The 24,651-nt window shown below is 38.5% G+C and overlaps 1 protein-coding gene across 2 annotated transcripts in view; it reads left to right on the top strand.

Annotated features, from left to right (window-relative positions):
* Nucleotides 1–23,280, top strand: part of LOC131044447 (uncharacterized) — a 137,154-nt gene extending 113,874 nt beyond the window's left edge. For both annotated transcript variants that reach the window (XM_057977771.2, XM_057977770.2), the window contains exons 6-7: nucleotides 22,480–22,505; nucleotides 22,621–23,280. In XM_057977771.2, coding sequence (XP_057833754.2) covers nucleotides 22,480–22,505; nucleotides 22,621–22,722 — 128 coding nt within the window. In that variant the 3' untranslated portion in view covers nucleotides 22,723–23,280. The remainder of the gene's footprint in view (nucleotides 1–22,479; nucleotides 22,506–22,620) is intronic.
* Nucleotides 23,281–24,651: the final 1,371 nt, after the last annotated feature.

The raw sequence follows: 24,651 nt of genomic DNA, 5'->3' as shown, positions 1-24,651 counted from the left end.
CTTTGTGAAACCTATTATTGAAAGTGCTAATAGGTTCATGTTCTTGTCTTCGTATTTCTACAAACTGTTGATATAATTTAGATGGAGAGATTGGCGATCTGAATTTTTCTAAGAAGATATCTTTCATCTCTTGCCAATTATGAATGGAGTCAGCTGGCAGGTGGATATACCAGTGAGAGGCTTCTTCATCAAAGGTGTAAGGAAACAACCTACAAGCCACGTCTTCATGCTGGATATCTCTATTATGCAGGAGATCTTTGAAAATCTTGATATGTTCATCAGCTGAGCGACTTAGGTCACCACTATGAAACCTAGAACATAAGTGTTCAGGGCTCTTGGCATTGCATTATAGGCGGTGAAGACCATAGGGGACGCATTGGCCGGACGCCACGCCATCGGGATGTTTGCTGGGGAAATCACTGGCTGAACTTGTTGGACAATTGGTGTAAAGGAGACTGAAGGCGAAGTGCTTGGGACTTGAGGGGAGGGGGTTTGGAATAATTGGAAATGTCTTCCACCTCTGGTCTATCTTCTTCTGCCTGACTTTCTCCTTTCTCTGGCGAAACTTCTCTTTTTTGTCTAGATCTGGTGGGTCGTTCCAATTCTACGAACTCTTTGGATGAACCTTGTGCTGATCTGAGGATCCTTTGAAATTTATCCGGGGAGAAAGAACTTATGCGATCCAGCGTAGCATTTATTCTTGCTGAGGCAGTGCAGGAGTAGGTTCAGGGGCTGGATTAACTTCCTCTTGTTCTCTCTGATTTTGTGCATTGATGCGGTTAGCAATCTCTTCTTCTTCTTCTAGGACGAAGCACATTCGACACTAGTCAGGATAATTTCTTTTCACAGACCAAGCTAAGCTATATAATTTGATGATGATGTCTTCTTGGTCGTCGTTGAAGTTCAAATCTGGTTGGATCACTGGTTCGGGGTCTCTTCCTGGTTCGGGAGGATTGATGGGCAGACCCATCTCTTACCATGTTAGTGGACTGGGAAGAAAATTGTAGGATTTCTTTCAGAACTTGCTTGTGAAGGGTAGAAATCCTTTGTCTCTCTAGATTTTCTTTGATCACAGTCTCTATTTGTCTTCCTTTTTCTTGTTTCGTGGCAATAATGTGACTTGTCTGAACTGAGAGTAATTCACTTTTGATTTCCAAGCAAGGGCTCGCAATTGATCTGTAATGTAAGAATGATTTAGTCCTTGTTCAGGTTGTTCAAGAGGCAGATTGAACGGGAACTCATGCGGCAATACCATGCTGCCTCATATCTGCTATCTAGAATAGGTTATTTCAGCTGGTCAAAACTTGACGACGATCAAGCCCTCCTTCTAGCACCATTTTATGTTGGGCTTGAGAGGAGGGTTAAGATAAGGTCCTTAAATTTACTCCCTCAAGCATAAATTGATAGAATCTAGATGTCAATTGTTCGGCCCTCCTTCTAGCGCCATTTTATGTTGGTGTCTGTTTTATCATCTACCAAACATTAGGATAGGATACCCGAAGGTATTCTATCCTCTCCTGAAAAATCACTACTGATTCCAAGGTCTGTATGTGTGAACAAGCGACTTTCGTGGAATAGCTTCTTGGGTAGTGTATGCTGAAATTTTCAAGGGGGACTTACGTTTGACAAGTATTTTGAACTGCTGGACTTAGATGGATTTAGCAATTTAGGCTCTTCTTTTTTTTGGGAATTTTCTGGGATTTAGACTTTCAAAAGAAAGGGAAAAAGAGATTGGGTTCAGGAAGGCTAATCTAATCGTATGAATTCTGGAGATGGTATCAACTGGGTGCTTTCGAGAAACCAAACCTTGCTTCGCCACACTAGGGACAACTACACAAGGCCGGTGCAATCTTCAATGGGTTGTGCTTATGATCGAGATGTTGGGATGCACAGGGGATGGGCTCAAACTAACTTTGCACGGTAGAATGGAAATCATCCATTTACCAAAAGTATGAGCGGAAATACACCATCAATTGATACTTATCAAATCCTTCATTCAAATTAACAACAATGAAAGCAAATCTAAATTAATTTTAACTAAATGTTGAGGCAATTGAAACCATGCAAATCATTCAAATAATAGAGATTACACAGCAACGCACATGCAATATATTATCTGGAAATGACCTTAAGCAACAATACATCAAAAACCTCCCCCTTTTCAAATGAGAGGAGGCAACCTTATATAGTTTCTCAAAAATAAACGAATGGCCGAGATCAAACAGTGATCAAGGGCCAAGATTGAAAGTCCTAAACCCTAATTAGGGTATCCTGAAATACTATCAGTTCAAGCAAACGAAAGGGTGACAAGTGGTGCAGCTGCGAATTTTACTGAGGTGAGTGGCCACTTTCCTCATTCAAAGATTCAACGTATCTGGACACCACGAGCTTGACCTCCTGAATGGTGACACTTGGCAAACCGCCAATCTGGAAGTCGATGAGATCCACATCGTCAGCGCATGTGGCAAGGATGCCTTCCCACTCCACTGCTTGGGTGAGGAAGTTGTCATCGATGGAGAGGAAGTTTGCAATCTTCGAAAGATTGCCTTTGTTAATCATCCTTGAATCTTGGAAGAAGCTTGCCTGAATCCTGGCTCTCAGGTTCTTTGCTTGTAAGTGCTTCTCCCTTAGGCTTTCCTTCTGCCAGGTCTCTGACGCCACACAGAATACCTTGCCCAAGATCTCTCTAACCCTTGCCTCTGTCTCAAAACACTTGGTCTCGGATTTCTTCAGAACCTCAATCCGAGTGACCAGAGCATAGTACGACGTGCCAAAGTCGTACCTGTCTCCTATTTGTATGATACCTGCATCCACTAAGCTCTTCTTTGACATGCCTCGAATAACCTTTAGGTGAGGGAGTATTTCATTCTGAATTTCATCCACTTCTTCCCAATTGGATGCTAGATCATGGATACGATCAATCAACAAAGAAGTTGCCTCATGTGCTGATACTAAGTTTTCTACCAGGGTGTCAGTACGTATCACAGCGTCTGAAATCCACTCCTTTTCTTGAGTGTATGATCCCTTCATCTCATCATAGTCCTTCATTGATCCCTGCTGAAGAGGCTGTGGTGGAGTAGCTGGGACTTCATGGTTGAGCGGGCTGGTAAGATGGAGAACATACTTCCTCCACTGTTGGTTCTCTTCTTCCACTTTCTTCCTCTTTTCTTTCTCATGAGCCAACCTCGTCTTTAGAACGTTATAGGAGTCATCAAAATATTGGATCTCCTGGTCTTGGGTAGGCTTACCCATCTCTATGGTGGTAATCTTGTAGTCATCTGCAGTGACACTGTCCCTAGTCTTCCCTTCTTTGGGCACTGCTATCTGGACTGTCCTGAATCCGGCACTGTCTCTCTGAATCAGGGAGAACTTCCTGGCTGGTTTGGGCGGTTTAGCTACGGCGGGTTCATTCACCTTCTCCAGGAATGCTGCGGTAACCTCCTCAGTTGAGTGGACATCCTTGGGAACCTTGGCCTTTATCCTTGCTCTTAGCCAATTAGGAATGGTTGATTGTTCTACAGTGTTCCGATCAAACTCATCGTCTGCTTCTCCTGGGTTCGCTGGTATGCCATCCAAGAAGATTGTAGGGGCTTCATCCTACTCCTTGTCTGGAGTTCGGAAGACCACCTCCACCACTTCCTCAACTGGCTGGGAAAGCACTTTTACTTCATCATCACTCACATAGATGTTCATCTCTTGTTCCCCAATTGTACTTTGATCAGGTGCAATGGAAGCAGCACTTAGGATGGAGTGACTTTCGCTGGATTCTCTTCTCTCAACTACAGCCCTTTTCCCTGTGCACTTTGTGGAGCTTCCACCCAACTCCTTTCTCTTTCGAGATCCAACACTTTCCGGATTTCGAGTATCACTGGTGGAGGTACAAGGGTGGACGGACAGAGTATCATCCACTCCCATTAATTCATAAGTTAGAACCACACCTTTGGCCTTCAACTGTTTTGTCTTTTCAGACGCCCACCACCTTGAGTACTCAACCACCGACCTCATGAGGTCTGCTAGATCTGATTTTTCTCCCTTTGTCCAATCTATCAAGACTAAAGGTTCATTCTTCATGTTCTCAAAGCCCGGCTGCTGAAGTTCTAGGCTTTCTTCCACCTGATCGGCATCTTTGAACACTTTCGTTGCTCTCACCATACTTAAAGGAATTCTTGACCAGAACCTCTTTCGGATCTCGAAACTATCGGCTGCATTAGCCCAGTAGTCTTCCAGATCTAGTCTGTACTCAAACGTTGTCCCTTCGATCTTCTTTATCCTATGGAATGGATCGAAATCTTTTCTTGCCTTGTATTGGTAGAAGGGATACCAGGCCAGTTCTTTCTCAGCGGTAGCTACAGCCTGTGATGATGAACATGTTTCCAGCCCATTACCAATTGTAAGTGAGGATGTCCCTGCCTTCTTCTGCTTATCCCTTTGAATCACTATATACTCCAATTGTCTCACAACCTCGAGCAACGCCACTCGGTTGGTAGGGTAAGCTGGAAGCTTGTATGGAGGCCCAGAGAATCCCTGAATTCGGAGGTAAGTGAACTTTGGATATTGGATGTACCAACACCCGAACTGACTGATGAAGTCCATAGACTCTTGAGAGAGCCTCTCGTGCAGGCCACCTTGAAGGGTCCGGGTAATTTGCATCAGGAAGGCATCATTCACCCTTTTGAAATGGAACTTCTCCTCCATATGGAGCTGGAGATAGCAATCATATACTGGAAATTGGTTCTCCTTGTTCCCAACTTCTCTACAAGTGAGACCTCTGTACCTGTAGGTCCTGGCTAAAGAATAGAACAAGTAAGAACTTATGAAGAAAGTCCTATTCGCCTCCAGATTCCTTAGCTGGCTGTCTAGGTTGTCGCTGATCATACGGGCCCAGTCTATCATTTTTACTCCATTAATTATTTCGTTAATGAAATAATACATCCAGGGTTCAAATGGAGCTCCCTGAGGATTTCTTATTATTCTATTGAGCAAGAAAATCATGTCCCCAATGTCCTCCTTGAAGTATGCTCGCACTAGGCTCTTTCTCTGGAGTTTGGAGGCACCATTGCATCATATTCTTCCAGGTGATCGTGGTACAAACTGTCAGCTTCGTCCTTGGTCATATATACTGCGTTGTGGTACTCAGGGATCCTGAAGGCCTCTCTGATGGCCTCATCGCTGACATTCGCCAACACTCTTCCATCAGGTGCAACAATATCCTTACTGATGGGGTTGTAGTGTTTGGCACATTCAACTACTAGTTCATTGCACTGCATGGTGGGGAGGAAGCCGACAATGTGCACGATACCACTCTTCATCATTTTTCGCGCAATGGTGGTAGGCACAAGGTTGTCCAGACCAAACATTTGCTTCTTAAACTCCCTCAGATTGATGTGTCCGAGGTTGGTGTCGCTGATGTTCTCCCACTTGGAAGTCATCCTTGACTCTGGAGGAGCATCTTTATCTACTTGGAACTTCATGGTGCTTAAGACCTGCAGATGAATGATGAAAACTTTAAGTTAGAAAATTTCTGCAGAATTTTGAAAAAAAAATAAAATAACGGGGCCGCGAAATGGCTAAGTGTCGGAAAATTTTCCATTTTTCACCCTCATACTTAGCCACAAAAAATGAATTTTCACCTCCAGATCCTCAACCTTGAGGTCGGTTGAAGTCACCATCAAGTGTCAAAACTTAAAAAAAAATTCATACTTAGCCAAAAAAATGATTTTCTTTCTCCAAAATTTTCGAAAAAAAATCATTTATTAAATTCTAGAAAATATTTAGAAAATTCACAATTTTAATTTCACCTCTGATCTGGATAGGAATAATGCTAGACTTTTCTCCAAAATATTGAGAAAATTCAGAAAAGATGCCTTTCTCCAGAAATCTGTAAGCCTTCTGCCAAAAATATTATCCCACTTCCAGCAATATCTAGAATTTCCTCCAGATGATCTTCAAACTGACATACTTTACTAAGCTCTCCTTAGTAATTTTGAACTTCTTGGTGTAATAATGAATTTGATAATGAAGTATTTGTAGACAAGGTTTAAGCAAAACCCCTAAAATCATCCAACTCATACTTCTAATTCTAAAAAAAAACTTTCCATTTTGATTTAAGTTTGAAGATATTCATTAATCCTCCAATATTCCCTTTCAAAAAAAAACTTTCCATTTTGAATTAATATCTCAATAACTTTTTAATATTCTCTCAATATTCTCAAAAAAAACTTTCCATTTTGGATTTATTTTGAGGATTTTTTTTTAATTTAGATATTTCTTCATTTTGGATTTAATTTTGAAATCTCTATGGATTTTGTGACATCATGTTGACTTTGTTTGACCTTCCATGTGTAGGTTGATTTTTTCGAATTTTATCTCCATCTTTTTTAAATTTTGGTGGACTTTGCCAACCTCTCCAAGGTATGGCGGACTTTGGCTAGAACTCCTTCATGGCCTCCATTAATGTGAAAATTTGACTAAGGCATTGGGGCGGACTTTGACCCTTGCTCCCACATGACCTCCATCAAGGTGGGGCGGACTTTAGCCTTAGCACCTTCATGGTCTCCTTCCTCCTTGGGCGGACTTCAACCTTAGCACGCATGTGACCTCTCCAACCTTGGGCGGACTTCAACCTTAGCCCCTTCATGGCTTCTTAAGCTTTGGCGGACTTTGGCTTGGCCTCTTCATGGCCCCTTCAACCCATGGCAGACTTTGGAGTAGGCACACATGTGACCTCCATTGGCATGGCAGACTTTAACCTTAGCACCCACATGACCTCCATTATGCAGGGCGGACTTGGAGCTTGGCACCCACATAGCTTCTTCAGCCTTGGGCGGACTTCAACCCTTGCTCCTCCATGGTCTCTTGAGGTGGGGTGGACTTTAGAGTGGGCACCCATGTGACCTCTAAACTCATGGCGGACTTTAGGCAAGGCACCCACATGGCCTCCCTAAGGCATGGCGAACTTTGATGAGAGCACCCACACAGCCTCCTAAGGCATGGCGAACTTCATGCAAGGCTCCTTCATGGCCTCTTCAACCTTCGTGATGGGGTTTGAACCTGCAGAAACACTTCAAAACCCTTGTTAGCCAGATTTAGAAGAATTTTCAAAGAAATTTTAAAATTTCACGGTTTAATCTAATTTAACCGGGTTAACTTGAAATTTGAAATCCATGCTTAGGTGGATCATTTGAAGCAGCAAAAAGCCTAAAATCTAGGGATTCAGCTTTTTTAGGTCAAAACTTGGAATTTTCGAGTTCCAGTCGAAGCAGGCCAATGGCATAAGTGTAAACCCTAGGTTTGCATCCTGAAAAAGCAAAAAGCCTAAAATATAGGGATTTAGCTTTTTTAGGTCAAAACTTGGAATTTTTGAGTTTCGGTCGAAGCAGGTCAGTGGCACAAGTGTAAACCCTAGGTTTCCATTCCGAAAAAGCAAAAAGCAGACATCCCTAAAAAATAGGGAAAACTTTCTAAAAATAGCCATATCGGGGATTGGGCTAAAAATGCCAAAAACGAAACTTCCTAAAAAAATAGGAAAAAGCAAAAAAGCAAACTTTCTAAAAATAGAAAGTTGTCCAAATTCGTCCAAATCAATTGTCATCTTCGTCCTTTGGCGTCTCTAAGCACTCTGGTGGTGTTCACATTTCAGAGTCACATAACTTGCAAAAAACTAACTTTCAATCGTCAGGGCTTGAAATGTTTTGAACTGGACAAGGCTTGGTGAAACTGCAACAAAAGGTCACAAGATGCTAACAAAATCCTAGAAAGCAGGAAAAGAGAGGGTCCCCATTTGGAATGGGGCGATGTGTGAAAAAGGTCACAACAAAGGGTCAGGAGCGAAATTTGACATTTTGGTCTCTCCGTCAGGATTCATATGTGGAATATAACATTTAAGTATAAGTGATTAAGTTATATTTCATATATACTGTTAGGATGTTTGAGAGTGGTTTCGGACCTCCAGGAGTTATAATGCAAAATCTAGTTTTTGGAGGATTCTTCAATTTTCCAGACTTAGTCAAATTTCAGGATCAGAATGACATTCTAGACTTAGCCAAATTTCAGGACATTTGAAGATAAGGATGACATTCTAGACTTCATCACTCACCAATTTGACCTAACTCAGATCTTCAAAGATGATTTTCACTCATCAAGCTTCATTGACCTCCTGGAACTCAAACAAGACACTATTAGCAACAAGAGAAAAACTAGGCCTAAGGGAGACTTTCAAAGAAACCCTAACCTAGAGCACCTGTTGACTCCCCCTGGCTCAAGCAGAGCCTACCATCCTAGTGATCCCTTTGGCGACACTCAAAATGCAAAGGCTAACAGACAAAACCCTAAAAACCTAGAAAACAAACCCCAGAAAGCCAAAAAAATTGGGGTCCCCATTTGCAATGGGGCGATGTGTGAATATGACACAACAGGAACCTGGGGGTTCTGGAGTTCCGGGCTAGAAGAACAAAGAACTTCAGAGACCCGGGTCACCGGAGTTGGGGGAACTTCGAAGACTTGGGTCACCAAAGTTGGGAAGACCTGGGAACCTGGGAACTGCGGGGTTCTGGAGTTTTGAGGCAAGAGAACAAGAGACCAAGGAAGGGAACTTGGGAACCTTGGGGTTTCGGAGTTCCGGGAAAGAGAGAGGAAGAGAAGGCTTAGGAAAGGAACCTCTGACAAGACAACACTTCATACTTTATGATTCCATTGCTTTTCTGCTTGATCAACTGGGATAGCGTTGGTCCATGGAACATATCTCTGATCGGTTCTCACTGATGGACCAAGGGTGTCATAAAATGACAACAGTTACTCCTCGCAAATATAGATTGATATGATCTGGGTTTTATATGTTGAGACATTCATCATGATCATGCCCTCCTAGCGCCAATTCTGTTGATGTGGCTAAAGTCGGAATACCAACTCTCTCCGGTCAATGCAGAATAGAATTTATTGAGTATCCTATCCCCTCTTGTATAAGGAATCCCTAATGTTGTTTTAAGTGATCAAAGGGGACAACCTCAAGGTTCCAAATGTCAGGTCATGACTGTGGGATAACTCAAATGTTAGGTCATGACTACGAAAATAAAAATCAAAAGGGCAGGGTTTAGGAGACCTAAGGACAGTGATGATAATAGTTAATGCAGCGGGTAGATAGATTTCGATAAACCAATTCTTGTTTCACCAGAGACACCCTCACAACTTGACACGAATGGTGCAAGCTCCAAAGGATAAATGGATTTTCAAACCATGGAGATTCATCCAGGCACCCAATTCTGGTGCAAGCTGAGGCAAATACTCACAGTTGAACTAGGCACAGTTTTGGGTTCAGACTAACCATACACGGTGACCTACAATGAATAGGTCCGCAATGGTATGAACCTGAAATACATCAAATACCCCCCCCACACTTCACCATTAAAACCATTGAATTCTACTTCTAATCAGCTCGAAGGAAACCATGCAAATAGAATAAAACCAAAGATAACAAACACCAGATTCAATGTTCATATATTGATTTCAACTACTATTACAACAATTTCTTGCAACAATTCTACTCTACTTATATTCTGAAAATTGCATCTAACTTGTAACTCCAAAAAATCTAAGTCTAACAACTAATTCTCTAACTTTCTCCCTTCTAACTATCTAACATCTAAGAGTCTAAAAATCTAACCCTTTACAAGAGAAAGGCCTCTGCCTTTTATAGATTTACAATTTGAATCAAAGGCCAGGATTGACTACATCCAAGGGCCTTGATCTGCCTTCTAGAAACTTGGCAGCTTTAACCCATGCCTATTAACTTCAGTTGTCGTGTACAAAATTGAAGTATGGTGCTAGGGCCTTGAGAAACTCAACTTTGGTATTTTAGTAAATCAATTGCAAGGTTTAGGTGCCTCTTTGCAACAAATATTGAGTGCATTAACAAAGATTTTAATTTTATCGAAGAAATTTGTTGCATTATGCAAGACACCCTTGTTCTTCCTAGACTTCACTTTCAAAATAATGCTAAGGTTTTGGCGAGTTGTTATTACTCCTAGTTGAGGTGTTCAAGCATCTAGGAAGGATGGGAGCTGCTTTCAATCAATTAAAGAGTATAGAGGAGTATGAAGACATTTTTGGAGTAGTCGCCAATTTATTATTCTCAGTTATTGCTACAACAGGGACAATTTGATGTTTGTTGTTCACCTGAAATGGGAACCATCCTCAAATGCTGCCATCTTTTTGACTTTTCAAAAACATTTGGAAGATCTTCACTTTTCACTTTTTCTTTCACGTGTTCGAAACATCATATCTATCTTTTGAGTGGTTGTAGCAACTATAGTGGGTGTCAATGGAGGTTTTGAAACCTTGTGTGATCTTTAATACAATTGTTTCTTCTCTCATTTTTTAGCTTTACAAAAGTTGTTCAGGAAAAGTGAAGTTGTGACAACCTTGTTGGGATCTGACAAGGTTGTCACGATCCCAATAAGGTTGTCACAACCTCTTCAAATTCCAACATTGAATACATAACTTTGCAAATTTTGAAAAGGCTTTTATGACTTTTGAAGGCTAATGCAGGGATATGATTTCGTCGAACTCTAAGGGAGTTGCAAGAACCTCTTCAGAGTCCGACAAAGGTTTCGAAACCATATGCAAAGTCTGACTAGGCATGAAAATGACTAAGTATTGAATTTTGCGACAGCTTTGTAAGAACAAAGGTGCATTACTTAAGATGTTAAAGCTTCTAAACATTCATTGGATTGACTTAAATGCAGAAAGTGACAATTTTGAAAATGGGGTGGAAAACTTAGGCAACACCTACACATATCATTAAGCTTGTTTAGGTTAATTAGACTTGGTTATTATGAGAGCACATGGCAAATTTCATCAATTACATGCATCAATCTCACCCACCTTTGGGTGGTTGACACACACTTTTGGATTTATATGTTCTCTCTTATAACCATTTGTTTGTCTTTATCTAGGTAGGTCATGTAATTTGTAACCTACCAAGTAGGTAAAACTCCTACCCATTTTAGGTAGTTGGAGTTATTATACCTTTTGGATGTATATGCCCCTATTTGTGCTATATATACACTATTCACCTCTCTTCTCTATTAGCCAAAAAGAGTAATGTGAGCATTTATTTTGTCTCTTGAGTTCTCTCTATTTAGGATTTTCTCTCCATCCCACTATTTTATCTTTGATCATTTGCCAATTGGAGTGCTTGTGATCTAATTACATTACATTTCAGCGTGTATTCTCGTTTCTTGTAGAATCTAACAAAAACTCCTTGCTTGGTATTGATACGCCCTTTTGCCTTAGTTGTGTGCCATTGCTCTAAACAAAAAAAAAAATTAAAAATTTGTATTGGCGTCAAATAATTTAGAGTCGAAGAGTAGAGGTGTGTGGAAGGCATGTGCCAATACACTAAGAGACACATTTTTAATCTTTCTTCTCTAGAATGCCACACCTTACAACTTCTCCCTTATGTTGGTGTGTGCCTTTACAAAGGTGTAGACAGCAAATATGCCGCTCATAAATAAATACTACTTTGTTATGTTTTATTAATAAGGGTAGTGTAATTAGTTCCCAAGAGTTGGGTGGGTTGCTGATAGTTGGCAGTCTTAACCAACTACCGGTACTATTTATATTGTTGTTTCAGGAACAGTTCATGTTGATGATATACAAAATTACACTTGGTAACAAAGAAATATCATTCTACCATATGCTATGTTAAATATTTATTTACTATTATTTTGTTATGTTGCTGTGTTCTGTTTATTTTTTGTAAGTTAAAACTATTCCATTAAGAAGTAAACATTTTGGGGCCGTTGCTAGTTAAAACTATTCCATTAAGAAGTAAACATTTTGGGGCCGTTGCTAATATGAACTCGAAGATCAATATGACGACAGGCGGTATGCACACGTAACGGGCCGATCATTCAAACAAGTACGTATAATCGAAAGTCACAATGAAGAAGTGGTAACATAGGAAGAAGCACAAGAAGCTCGATTGACGGAAGATTTGTGGAAAGTTTCGTTCACTTAGTACGTGCAAAGGGAAGCTTGAGAGCGAGCGGTCCCTAAAAGCATGGTAAGCGATGAACTCACAGTGAACCTTGCGGTCTTCGATCTTCTTGGAAGAATCCCAAGGTTGTTAGACCAATGGGAGGAAACCAACTGAGAGCAACGTCAACAACAAATACTGCAATGATACAAAGAGAGGACCTATAAGAAGGAAGAAGAGTGGGATACAGGCAGACGTCGTACCCCTAGCAATTAATGTGTAATGTCCCCTTCTCATTAGTCTTCAGATATTCACGCGATTGGCCTATCATTTGACCCTCGTAGGCCAAGAGGATTGATTAGGGGGTCGGTTTGCAGTGATTCACGGCTTCACATTTCATGTCTATGTGGTTTTATGGTGAAATAAGGAGTTTACACGTATTGTGAGACGTGTGCACTTTAATTAATATAATAATATTTTATAAAGTGCAATTAAATTAATGTGTAATAAAAATATAATAAAGTGTACCTATAGGATAAGAAGAGAATCTTCTAGAAGGAATCACATGATTGGATATGAAAGGAATAAATAGAGTAAGGTGATTCATTGTTGGGCATCAGTTGTTGAGTATTTCTTCTTGTGTAGTCTTGTGGAGCCGAAGGGTTTTCTGCAGATAATCATTTGGGAACGAAAACTCCCGATGGTTGGCATAACTGAGGAGGCAAGAGATCTTCCGAGGGGTTGCTATTGTGAGAGGGAGACACTTCAGTCTTCCTAAGTGTGCTTAATGAGTTTTCTGTAGCTTTCATGGTGGATGGGGTTTTCATGGCGTCTTTAGATTTTTTAGATTGGGTGCCCCTTTTGCATCAGCTTTCCTTGAGGCTAATAGGCGATATTGTTAGAGGATGGCTGGAGGTCGAATTGCATGAGCACAATCTTTAATGATTGTTACATGCTCCTATGATAGTTAGAAAAGAATCAATTGGACAATGCACAATAGTCAAAATTTTAGAACATTTGAAGGGTAGATAAATAAAATTTGACACAATACGAAGTTTTTGTATGGATACCATAGATCCATGGGGATTTTTTTTTGTAACTAAGGCTATTGAGAATGAATAAAGTCAATTTTTGAGACTAATCTATAATTGAAGTGTTATTCATCTAATTTGACATTGTATTAAAACTTGAAATTAAGTTTCATCAACAAAGTGACAATTGGATTAAGGTGTCCTTTTTATTATTATCATATTGAAGATGCTCAACTCTACCCTATACCTCTTCTTTATCAAGTTTGTGAAAATAATTTCTAATCATACCTTAGCTTGCATCCTAGTAATTGTGTTAAATTTAAGAAAGTTAGCCTCTTCCATTTCATCAAACAAAGCTTCCTAATATCATTATCTTTCTATGATCTTATGATTAAATCATTTGGGTACTTGCTAGACATATTCCCAATAGTATCATTAAGGGCATCTCTCTTCTAGTGCAAGTTAAATGGAATTATTAAGGGATATGTCTCATTTTCTACCTAGGAGTGTGTTGTGACGTTTTTAAACATTGCCTCATTGCAAATGCCCCCCGCCCCCCCCCTCCCCCAATTTTTGCTTTCTAGCGTAGTTGTCTTAGCTTGGCAGTAGTTTTACTATCTTTAACCTTTTGATAGTGAGAGTTGCAGTGCCTTTGGTTGTCAAGTGTTGATGTTATAGCTAGGTCAGATTCCTTCTAGGTCTGACCTAGCACTTTTGGGTGGCTAATTGGCCTGTTGGCCTTGGCCACAATAATTGCAATAATTCAATGTATAACTTATTTTTAGGTCTGGCCCTAAATGGGCGTTGTAACTTGTGATTCATGCTGGGCCCTAAATGGGTGATATAATTTATAATATGTAAAATGTAACTTGTTGATGTGATAGGGCCGACCCTATAATATGTAACTTGTAATTATTATGGGTCAGACCCTATTTTGGGCGCCAACTTTACATGCCTTACGAATTTACTATGAAGGCTGACCTAAGTCAAACAAGATGTAAAAGCTCATATATATTCAAGGCAATGCAAGCATCAATCATAACACATTCACACTTAGCGAATTACCTCTGCAAGGTCAGCGAACTTCTACTGTATGTGATCTGCAATTTCCTTCATTGATCAGCATCCTTAATCAGCGAATTTGGAGCAGCATCCTTAGTCAGTGGATTACTTCTGCAAGCATCATTGATCAGCAAATCTGGAGCTGCATTCTAGGGCAGTGAATGCTTATCTGAAGCAGCGAATACTTATCTAAGGCAGCGAATGCTAAGGGCAGCGAACACTCCTTAGAGACTGGAACTCCACTTCACAGGCAGTGATCTGCACTTCACCTCAGCGAATCTAGAGAAGAAAATATCCTACATTGTTAGCAAGTTAATCTTCATCTGCTAGACAGCAAATTGCAGATAAGTCTTATGTTTGTGCCCTAGATTGAAGTTTTGTTTCATGTATGCTTCAAGAATTGAAGCGGACTTGTAAAACTACTTGCTGATTACAGTTGAATAAAGTTTAAGGATTCTTGCTGGGTTTTTCACCTCTAAGAGGAAGATTTTCCCAGGGTACTGCTGTGTTCTATGTGTTCTTGTTTTATTTTCTGTTTGTTGCTTTCAGTCTGATCCAAAATTCAACATCAAGAAGTGATAAAGTTGGGTCGTTCAAGAGGTAGGTGCAAGACAGGTGATGAATAAGAGGTCTTGAAATGAATTGAACCAAGATCAGCATGGCCAAGTATGTATTTTGAAGGTCTTAAAGGAGATAATGCTATCATTGTTGAGGAACGACAAAATTGCCTTGGTGAAATTGATGAAAATGCTCTGTGAGTTAATCAAGCAAGGAGAAATTAGTGCTGAAGAAGAGAGGGCAGTGGATTGCATCACTTTCAGTACACCTTCCAATGTCCACACTGCCTCAAATCTCCGACCACATGTTGTCTTGACAGGCCCAAATTCCCGACCATACTGTGTCTTGATAGGCCTAAAACCCCAGCCATCATTGCAAATCTGGCCTCACATGCCAAAATCCAAGGCCATCTATACTTGGCATTTTGTCTTGACACCCCCAAAAGTCTGGCATATCTCCAAGGTTGACTAATATACATGACTTGGCAATGAAGAATGCATGATTGATATTTGATCAAGTGGCAAGGTAAGTTTGATGAAAGATCAAGACAAATAATGAATGAGCTGAATCTTTTACTTCCACCTCAAAGGCCTGGCCTTCCTCATCACCTTACTTCCTTACTACCCCTTCAAAATACCCAACCACTCCTCACTTTTCATGGTGGCACCCTCCAAAATCCCCAACCACTTCTCACACTACATGGTGGCACCCTCTAAAATCCCCGATCAGGAAGAAAGTTTCCCTCACATGACAAAATCCACGGAGTTGCATGGACATTTAACAAGTTTGAAAGAACAAGGAGTCAGCTGGGGTATTCAAAGATGAAAATCAGACCTTTAATAGGTGGTAAATCTGATCTAACTGTGATAAGGAAGAGCTAATTCACAGCTGAAGGCAGAGCAGAGAGGATTTTGTTGGCAATCAGATGCAAAAAGCATGAAAATCAGACCTTTAGGCATTAAGAATCCAAACCTAAAGCTAAACTTAGAATTGAAATAACAAAAATCATACCTGTAAATTTGTGAGCAGACCTTAGGTCCGATTACAAACGAGTTCCATGCCAGCGAAAGTCATTTCCAGGATTAAGAGTACAATTCTCGGATTGGGAGGGGTTAGTGAGAAGTGTAAAGCATGAGGTATTAGTGTTATTATTGTTTATTCCTTATGTATTTGATTCAAGGATTCCTTTGTTTTCCAGGTTAAAGCGAGCAGCTTGATGCATGGTGCTGGGAGGTGAACTTATGAATAACAGGGCAAAGTTTACAAGTCAAGGCATAGGAGGCTTGGGGCAATATTTCTCTACATCAAGGCATCACTTCAAGGATTCAACTACTACATGGGAATAGCTCTACAAACATCATGGAAGCAACTCAAAGAGGAGAGGACTTCACAATGGGAGATACCAAGCCTAGAAAGGAAAGCTGATTGTTCCACATGAAGAACACTCCCAAGATTTATCAACATTGCAAAGGGAAACATAAGGAATCATCATTGCAAAGTAATGATCAATGTCATGAAAGAGCAAGCATGAGAGTGAAGGTGCTAAAGGAAGGAATTTTACAAATATCTTGAATTTCCTCCAGAAATCCAAGAATTATTATCAGTAGAGCAAGAGAGTAATCCACGATGAAGGCTTCAAGTGAAGGTGATCAGATTAGAGAGGACGATGCAATTTGGGAATATCTCCCACCATCATCACATCAGGCGCTTGGAAATGTTGAGTATCAAGAGATATTACCCAAATCACAAACACTTGTGATGAGTTACAGGATGAGCAAGATGAGGTGGCGATAACTCACCTTCATCTATCCAATCTCATCCTTCCAAGTTAGAACGTCCAAATTTAATGCACTTGACTCATCCAATGAGGGGGGTAACTACCACATGTAGAGGCACAAAGTTCAATGTACCTAACCTCATCATTCATTGGTCGAAATTCAAGGACGGACATGTGTCCTATATAATGTAATTTAATTATTGGTCAAACGTTAAATGTTATTAATGGGTGTAACAAACCCTAATCAGGGTTTTTATCTTTCAATCTTGGCCATTGATGTGGATTTGATCCTGGCCATTCAATTGTATTGAGAGTACTATATAATGCTTGCTCTCCTCATTTGTAAAGATTAATAGCAGGTTAATAGTTAGCGGATAGATCATTAGCAAACAGCTAGAGTAGAGTAGGAGAAAAGGAGATTGTTGCCAAGACTTTGTTGCAAGAAGCATATTATTTTCATTGAAGATATGGTGAACTTCATGTGTTGATTCAACATTTGCATGGTCTCTACTTCTCATTTATTTTCATATTGATTAGATGGATGGAAGCTATTGTGGATGATTAATGGTGAAATATGCATGTTCGTACTACTTGTATTTTGTTGATTGCCAAATACTTTGTGTGGTCAACCGAACTCTTTATGTAAGCTCAACTTCAATTACTACTCACCCATTGATATGCATCATATTGATGGTGTCTATGTTGTTGTTGGTGATTTGAAAATCATAAGATTACCTTAGAAGATCGCACTAGCTTTGTGGAGTTGTTGCTTTGCATGGCAAAGCAAAGCAAAGTCTAGTAGAAATGCACTAAGTCATTCACAATTTCTTACATTCCTAGGATTAGACTAGCTTTCTAAACCCTCATTCTTTTATCTTTTTTTTTTCAAATCAAGTAAAATTCCACGTTCCAATAGCATTCAAGCAGGGGTTCAAGTATTGACATAAGTCCCCTTTGTGATTCCAACAATATCACATCACCCATTGAGCTTATCCACACGTCAAGGCTTGACATTTGGAATCTTGGTGTCACCTTGTATGATCACAAGGTTTTAGGATAAGAGGAGATTTTTTTCAAGAGAGGATAAGATACCTTGGTATTTTATTTTGTGCATGTAGTGCATACAAAACACATCAACAAAGTCCTAGTGTTTTGAAATACATTTCCAAGATATCAGTTCAATGCACTTATTAATTCTACATTTCTTCATGCATCTATAAGTTTGGGGTCATGGTGGCTTGTATAGAAATTGTCTAGACTTAGGCTTCATTGTATGATTCATTGCAAATAGATGGTGCCTCGATGTATTATCCAAGAAAAGTTTACCACCCAGCCCCTTTGTCTTTAGTGTATCTTTAAGCTCCCTTTCTATATCCGCTACTTGTTTCTTTTTTCTATTAAAGATAATTTTTTACTTTGGGCCTTATTGGATGTCAATGTTGTTATTTTGAAGCTAGTCTATTACTTCAATCTATCACCATCTCTATTTGATTTGCTTCCTCTATTTAGGTATTCCTTGGATTCCCTTCATTGCTTTCTTTCTTGAAAGCTCATCAATAAAATCTTAAGGATTTTTACTAATAATACATTGCAACTATGGACCTCTTCATGGATGTTCAATTCCAAGTTGGATTTCTATGCTAAACATTTCTTATGGATTGGCCACATGGATGGTGTCATTAGTTAACTTGATTATCTTGCCTATTATTGGCTGCACGAATTAAGAATTCCTCTTAGCTAGTTTGGGGTGTACCTCGCATGGATAACACATTGGGAAAGGGAATCATATTTGATGGGGTGACAAGATTTGCCATCTTTTCCTCCTCTAGGAGGTTGAGACTAAGGAGCACCTCATTTGGAAGTGTCCTATCCACTGTTATGATACACACACTTATACTGAGAGGGAGAATGAATTGGTATGATACAACTTTTCGCTTATTAAAACTTTAGCAATCACAGAGCAATAATCAAAAGTATCCACACAAGTAAGATCTAACAATAGAGAACACAAGATGCACAAACAATTTACGTGGAAACTCTTGCTAGAGAAAACTATGGAAAAATATTGCTTATATTTGGATCTTCTTATGACTTCATAGGCACCAACCCATAGGAGACACCAATAGCCTCCATTGAGCACCAATGCAGCAAGAGACACCAATCTCCTTGAATGAGAGGCACCAACCTCCCAATCTCTCAAAATAGAAGGCACCAACATTTAAAATACAATTTAATAATATGTTTGTGACTTATTCTTGGATCTGCCCTAAATCACTTTCAAAAACTGCTCACAACTCTACCAAAAATCTGCCTTATAAACTCTGCTCTCAAGTATGCAAAATATCTCCCCTCAGATCTGCAATATGATCTTCAAAAAATGCTCATGAATCTGAAATAAATCTTCACACAATTCTGCACTAAACATTCTCCAAGTCTTCACAACATACACTTAGAATTCTTGCATAATTTCACTATTAAATCTTCACAAAAATGAGATCAATTTAATCTCATAAATCTGCTCACATAAGTAATGTAGATCTGCTGTAATATTCTCTTAACTCGGCCCTTCACACACTGAAAAATGTGCTTGAATGATATCTTTTGTCCACAAAAGGATCTCTATGTAAACCCCAAATTGTGCCTCTTCATCCAATGGTCATGCCTCCTCAATAAGGTCGGCCAGCAGCACTTAATGTGTATTTATATTTTTTATTTCTTTATTCCCTTTCGCAAGGTGAGCACTAGGATCTAGGGAGGTCGTCCCTCTTTGGGGACACTTAAAAAAATAATTTAACACCCTTTCAAAGGAGCGGCATCTATGAGGGGGTTGTCCCAAATTATAATATAATTTTTGGATTTTTTATTTAACCACTTCAACTTGGATGCTGCACTTTGATGATTAAATTTCCTTTCTTGATGAACAAAATCTTGATTTTGGTGCCATAAATTTGGCACAATACCTCCATCTATTATGCCATTGATTTTGCCCTTTGACATCAATGGCAATAATCGAACACTATATATATATATATATATCCAAATTGTAGTACTTGTATTAGAGGTTGCATTTTATGTTTCTTTATCCAAATGGTAGTACTTTTATGTTTCTTTTTCTTTGAGAAGTTGCATTTTCAGATCTAGATCCTTATAGAAGACTTGTAGACCAATTAGTGTTATTGCTTATTCATTTCCTCCCATCACAAGGATTCGAGATGTTAAGCGTCCCTTTGATACATTTAATCCTTGTGTAGAGAGAGATAAATCAATGGCACGAGAATCTTGTTTGATCATTACTACTAAGGCATAGTGAATCTTCTTTTTTTCAACATCGATGGCTTTCTCCTTTTTCCAAAACCAAAGTCACAAAGTTGGAGGAACATTACATGTTTTTCTCTATTTCTAGAAATTCATTGACATTGGATGGAGAGGTTCTAAGGAAAGTTCAATGCTTTCTCGTAGAATTTTTCATCTTGTTCTTCTCAACCTAGAAATTTCCCTAATAGTATTTTCAAATGCTCCTTTGGCTCTTTCATGTTGATAGATGATGATGTTGTTTCTATTGGTTCAATATTTACTACAAAGATGTGATAGTGTTGGTTTCCTCTCATGGTTTCTTGCTTTGATATTTATCATTTTCATGTTTCACCAAGGGGTCCTTCCTTCACGTGGCTAATTTTACTTGTACCATGTTTGATGGATTAGGGTTTGACCCCCTTAGTTTTACTTCGTATTTACTAAAGTCTGACTTGGCACAAACTTATTAGGCTGATTTTTTACTTGAACTTGGACTTGGCATTTTGACATGGCAAATTGAAAAAAATCATGAAATATTGAGATTTTTTAAGGATTTAAATATTTTTCTATGCATATTTCAGCAGATCAACTTTAAAGACATAATATACTAAGCAATTAAAAGCTACTTTGATCACATACAGAAGGTATACATTGAGCAAATGAGTACAGAAGCAGATTTGGACTACAATATCAAATCACTGGCATGCTCATGGCTTTGGCTGATTCCTTCCCTATTGAGTACCTACAATCCTTCGTCCAATATGTTGATCAAGCTTCTTTTGAAGGGAGGCAGATAGCAAAATTTTTGTACCCATATGGTAGAATTGCTACTGACAATGCAATAGTGAGAGATATGACGTTGGAATGCCATTATTCCTCTTGTGGAATTTATTAGAGATGCAATCAGGCTGGCAAGACATGGCACAAGAGAGGTGAAGCAATTTGGTAAGAGATACTTCTGTATACTCATGTTCATCATGCCCAACAGTTCAAGGTTGTGAATGAGAGAGAGGCCACATGCTAGATTGTGAATAAGAGAGAGGAGTCACGTACAGATGAATTCAACACAAAAGGTGATGAAGATGAGCAACAAGCTTTGCATGACCAAACAAAAATCACACAAGCATTCAGTTGTTTATCAAAGATTTTTTCTTTGTTGAATGTCAGCCACATTCAACAATTCGTGATGTTAGGTGACCATGTATTGAAAAGAGGGTCATCCAATTGGTTTGTGATGAATTGCCACTTCACACCATGTTTCTTCTGGTTGAAATCTTGGCATCAGGACTCCTGAGTTTGGTGAGTTTGTCAGACTCGGCGAATGGACTAGTGAGTTTGACAAGTTTAGGCAAATTCTCTAGGTTTTGTGCTCAATTCCCCTAGCCTCAGGAGACCAAGCTTGCCTTGGGATTGGATGAGTTTCCTGAGTATCCATTGAGTCCTAGTACTTTGGTTGAACTCCCTCGTCTTGTTTGCCCTTATGATGTACCTTGCATCTAGGTCCTTTACCAGAGTACTAAATATGGGGTTTTACTTTTCAAGTCCCATTGACATCATCTAGTAATTCATGGGAATTATTACAATTTCTTTATTTCTTTCTTCCAAATAGAAAGTCTAGGCAGTTTGTTGTTATCAATATTGCCAAGGATGAGGAATATTTCAGCATTGCCTTTTATTTTCTTGGAATTTTCGAAATGCCTCAGGTTAGTCTTCCAATTGGATCATCAAGGCTTGTGATGGCAATGAATATTAATATCTGATCTTGATACATTGCATTCAACATGTTCTTTGGTGACAAGGATAGATAATTGGGTTTGGGGCTGGCCAACTCATTCCTACAATGCCTGCCAGATTTTTGATCTTTTGTGGCTTGTATTATATTGTGCTTGACAAGCTATCAAGTCCCACATTAGATGAAAAGGGGACACTACTCACCTCTTCTCTAGGTTGTTGTATGCATTGCTCAATAATGGCCAATCCCTTGCTGGAGAAAACTGCTTTCTCTCATTTGCCTTTTCAACAAGGTAATAAAGATTGTTTGAAAACAGTTTTCTTACCAACTTGGAAATTGTACCTCACAGCAAGAATTGAATTTGATTTGAATCCTGTAAAGAGATTCAAGATCATTATAAGAAAAATTTAGAAGATGACTTTGTCTTTCATATGCATGATGTTAGAACCACTTTACCCATGGAGAGATTTGAAGTGGACAGTCGGTAAGTAATATCTGTTTAGATTCATCAGTGAATATGTCTTACATTTTTCGTGTGATAATTCTTCTTTATGATGAGTCTTTGGGTTTTATAGCGATTTGCAAAGTTTCAAGTTCCTTTCAGAGCTGTTATCTTAGTTTACACAGATGTTTCAAGGCATTGATTTTTGTGGATTTTTTTTCACATCAATGGTCTCTTAGCTATGCATGGATTATCAGGTTATGCTATCTCTGCATTCTTGGACCTATAGAGATATTCTGTTGTGATGGTTTTCTTATTTTATTTATTTTCTATTAATTTTAATTTTTTTTGGTTATTTCTTTATTTTTTAAACTTTTGTTTATTGTTTAGTTCTTGCTTTATAATTTAATTATCTATAATGTGTACTGGACCTGGGATGTTCTTTTTGATATGTGCCTCCTGGTCTTATGCTGACTCTTCTGTAAGTCGTTTTCTTTTCGACTAATATAGCTTAAAATTTATGTATTCATTCAGATCAGTTTTTTTAGGGCCTCGAGTGTATAATTTTTCTTGTGTCTAAATTTTATTTATTCAATGTTGCTTGTGCAGATGGGATTTTTGGTGCGATGATGCAAGTAAGCCAATGTTTCATGTTAAAGGCATTGATTTTGCATTGCTAGTAAAATTTGTGCATGACATGTTTAAAGTTAAACTAATTTCAAGTAATGCTTTGTTGGACAATTCAAATAGGTTCATTTAGTTAATGATGGCCCAGTTACTATGCAGCTGGATTCTGGAAACTTCACATGTGCTGAAAATAACAACAGCACTATTAATGCATCTGAAAATTAATTGCATACCAAATTCAGTTGAGTGATGAAATGGAGACGTAGAAACACTGCAAAACTTTTCACATTGTTCTGTACAAGAGGCTCAATATTCAAAATATATGATATTCAAGGGATAGCGCTCCTTTGTTTAGGCTACTTTCTTTTTCTTACATCAATGATATGTTACTTATTGTATACAAGACAGCAACACCATTTTCAGCATGTTCTTGCAACCCATGAATTAATCCAAACTTGCAGACTTCCAAAACAGCCATTCTTCTTCACAATTTTCCTTTCATGACTCACATTATACTCTAGGATGTTGAAAATTCATGTTATGGCAAAGATTGCATTGAACTTCCATATTCTGGTGAGGTCGACTGTCAACTGTCAACAAAGATGAGATGCTAACACAATCTAAGCTTGTGATTCAAGTTTTGCTGAAGATTTGGTATAATTGACTTTGAACCACTTCTAGCAGTCAACAATATACCTTGTATGTAATCATGTATTCTCAATAAACGTGAAATGCTCTAAGAATTATTTTTAATGGGAGAAAAGTATTCTAGTAGTTTTCTCACAGTAGACTGCAAGCTTATTTTACAGTTTGAACTTAGTTCAATAATTAGTACACATGTTGATTTGATCTGCACAGAATTGTTTAATAACAAATTATTGTAAATCAATCTTGATTGAAGCTAATTAATGGATTGTAAGTTTTCAAATTGAAATTGGGGTAGCTTACATTCCATTATTTATGAATGACACTAAAAGCATGAAAGCTTAATTTCAAGTTGAAGGTTCAACATTTGCTTGAAATTTAGCTTCCATATGCTTTCTTTTTTGCCAATGCAATTGTTATGTTAATAAGTTTCAAAGAACTGCAACCTGCACACCATTCGACAATAGCATTTGAATTCTCATAATGACGACTTCTAATGTTTGTTAGACCAGTCTGGTCTATCAAAGCATACAGACAATACAATTTGCTTATATCCTTCCTATGATTTGCAATTTCAGAGCTGTCCTTGCTAATGCTAAATTTTCCTATGTTGGGCATGTTTGTTGAAAATTTTGCAAACTAGCGGAGAGTTTACAAAATTGTGGTTTCAACCACAGCGAATGAGATTAAATATCTCCTAATTTCTAAGGGAAGCCCCCCCCCTCCCCCTTGAATTCACTACTCTACCTTTCTAAAATAAGATACGAGTTTCAACTTCTAAACTAAACTTGGGTGGTGCATCATCCAATCTTCTTTTTCAAAATAGATGTTATTCTCTCCTCTTTTTTCAGGAAAGAATTTACAATATAGCGCAGCAATAATTCTTACAATTTCAATGTTACAAATTAATTCAAAATGTAGGAAATGATTAAAATACAAACAAGGGAAAAAAACAAAGTTTCTATAAAGGCCCAAAGTTCTCCATTGCTTCTCCGAGACGCGAAAGAGTGGTTAAGTTCAAAGGCTTAAAACTCATTGCTATCCTATCAACCTTTTTACAAATATTTTTGTAACCCAATGTTAACTAAAAAAATCAAAGCAAATCCCAAAGTTTTTAAGTTAATTCCTTATTACGATAATATTTTTCTTAAACAATAATATGAAGCTCAAAGTCTTCAAATTAAGATTTTCTTTTACAAGATGGCACATTAAAGCACAAAGTCTTCAAGGTGCTATCGTATTATATTTCAGCTAACTTTTATCTTGAAAGTACCAATATGAAGCACAAAGTTTTCAAGATGATATCACATTCACTAATTCCTAATTCTATATAAACGAACTGAAATATGACAAAAAGTTCACAAATCAACAATTTCTTCTACTATTTACTCTCTCAACAACACCTTTACTTGAGCAAAATAAGAATTTATATTAAGAATGACATAAGAACACTCTCACCATAAACCACAAATGAATCCAACACGGTTTGGATGTTAAAGCTTTCTTCTT

This window comes from Cryptomeria japonica, chromosome 7 (assembly GCF_030272615.1).
Source record: "Cryptomeria japonica chromosome 7, Sugi_1.0, whole genome shotgun sequence".
NCBI lineage: Eukaryota > Viridiplantae > Streptophyta > Pinopsida > Cupressales > Cupressaceae > Cryptomeria > Cryptomeria japonica.
The sequence above is the reverse complement of the archived record's forward strand: the minus strand, read 5'-3'. Positions and strand labels throughout refer to the sequence as shown.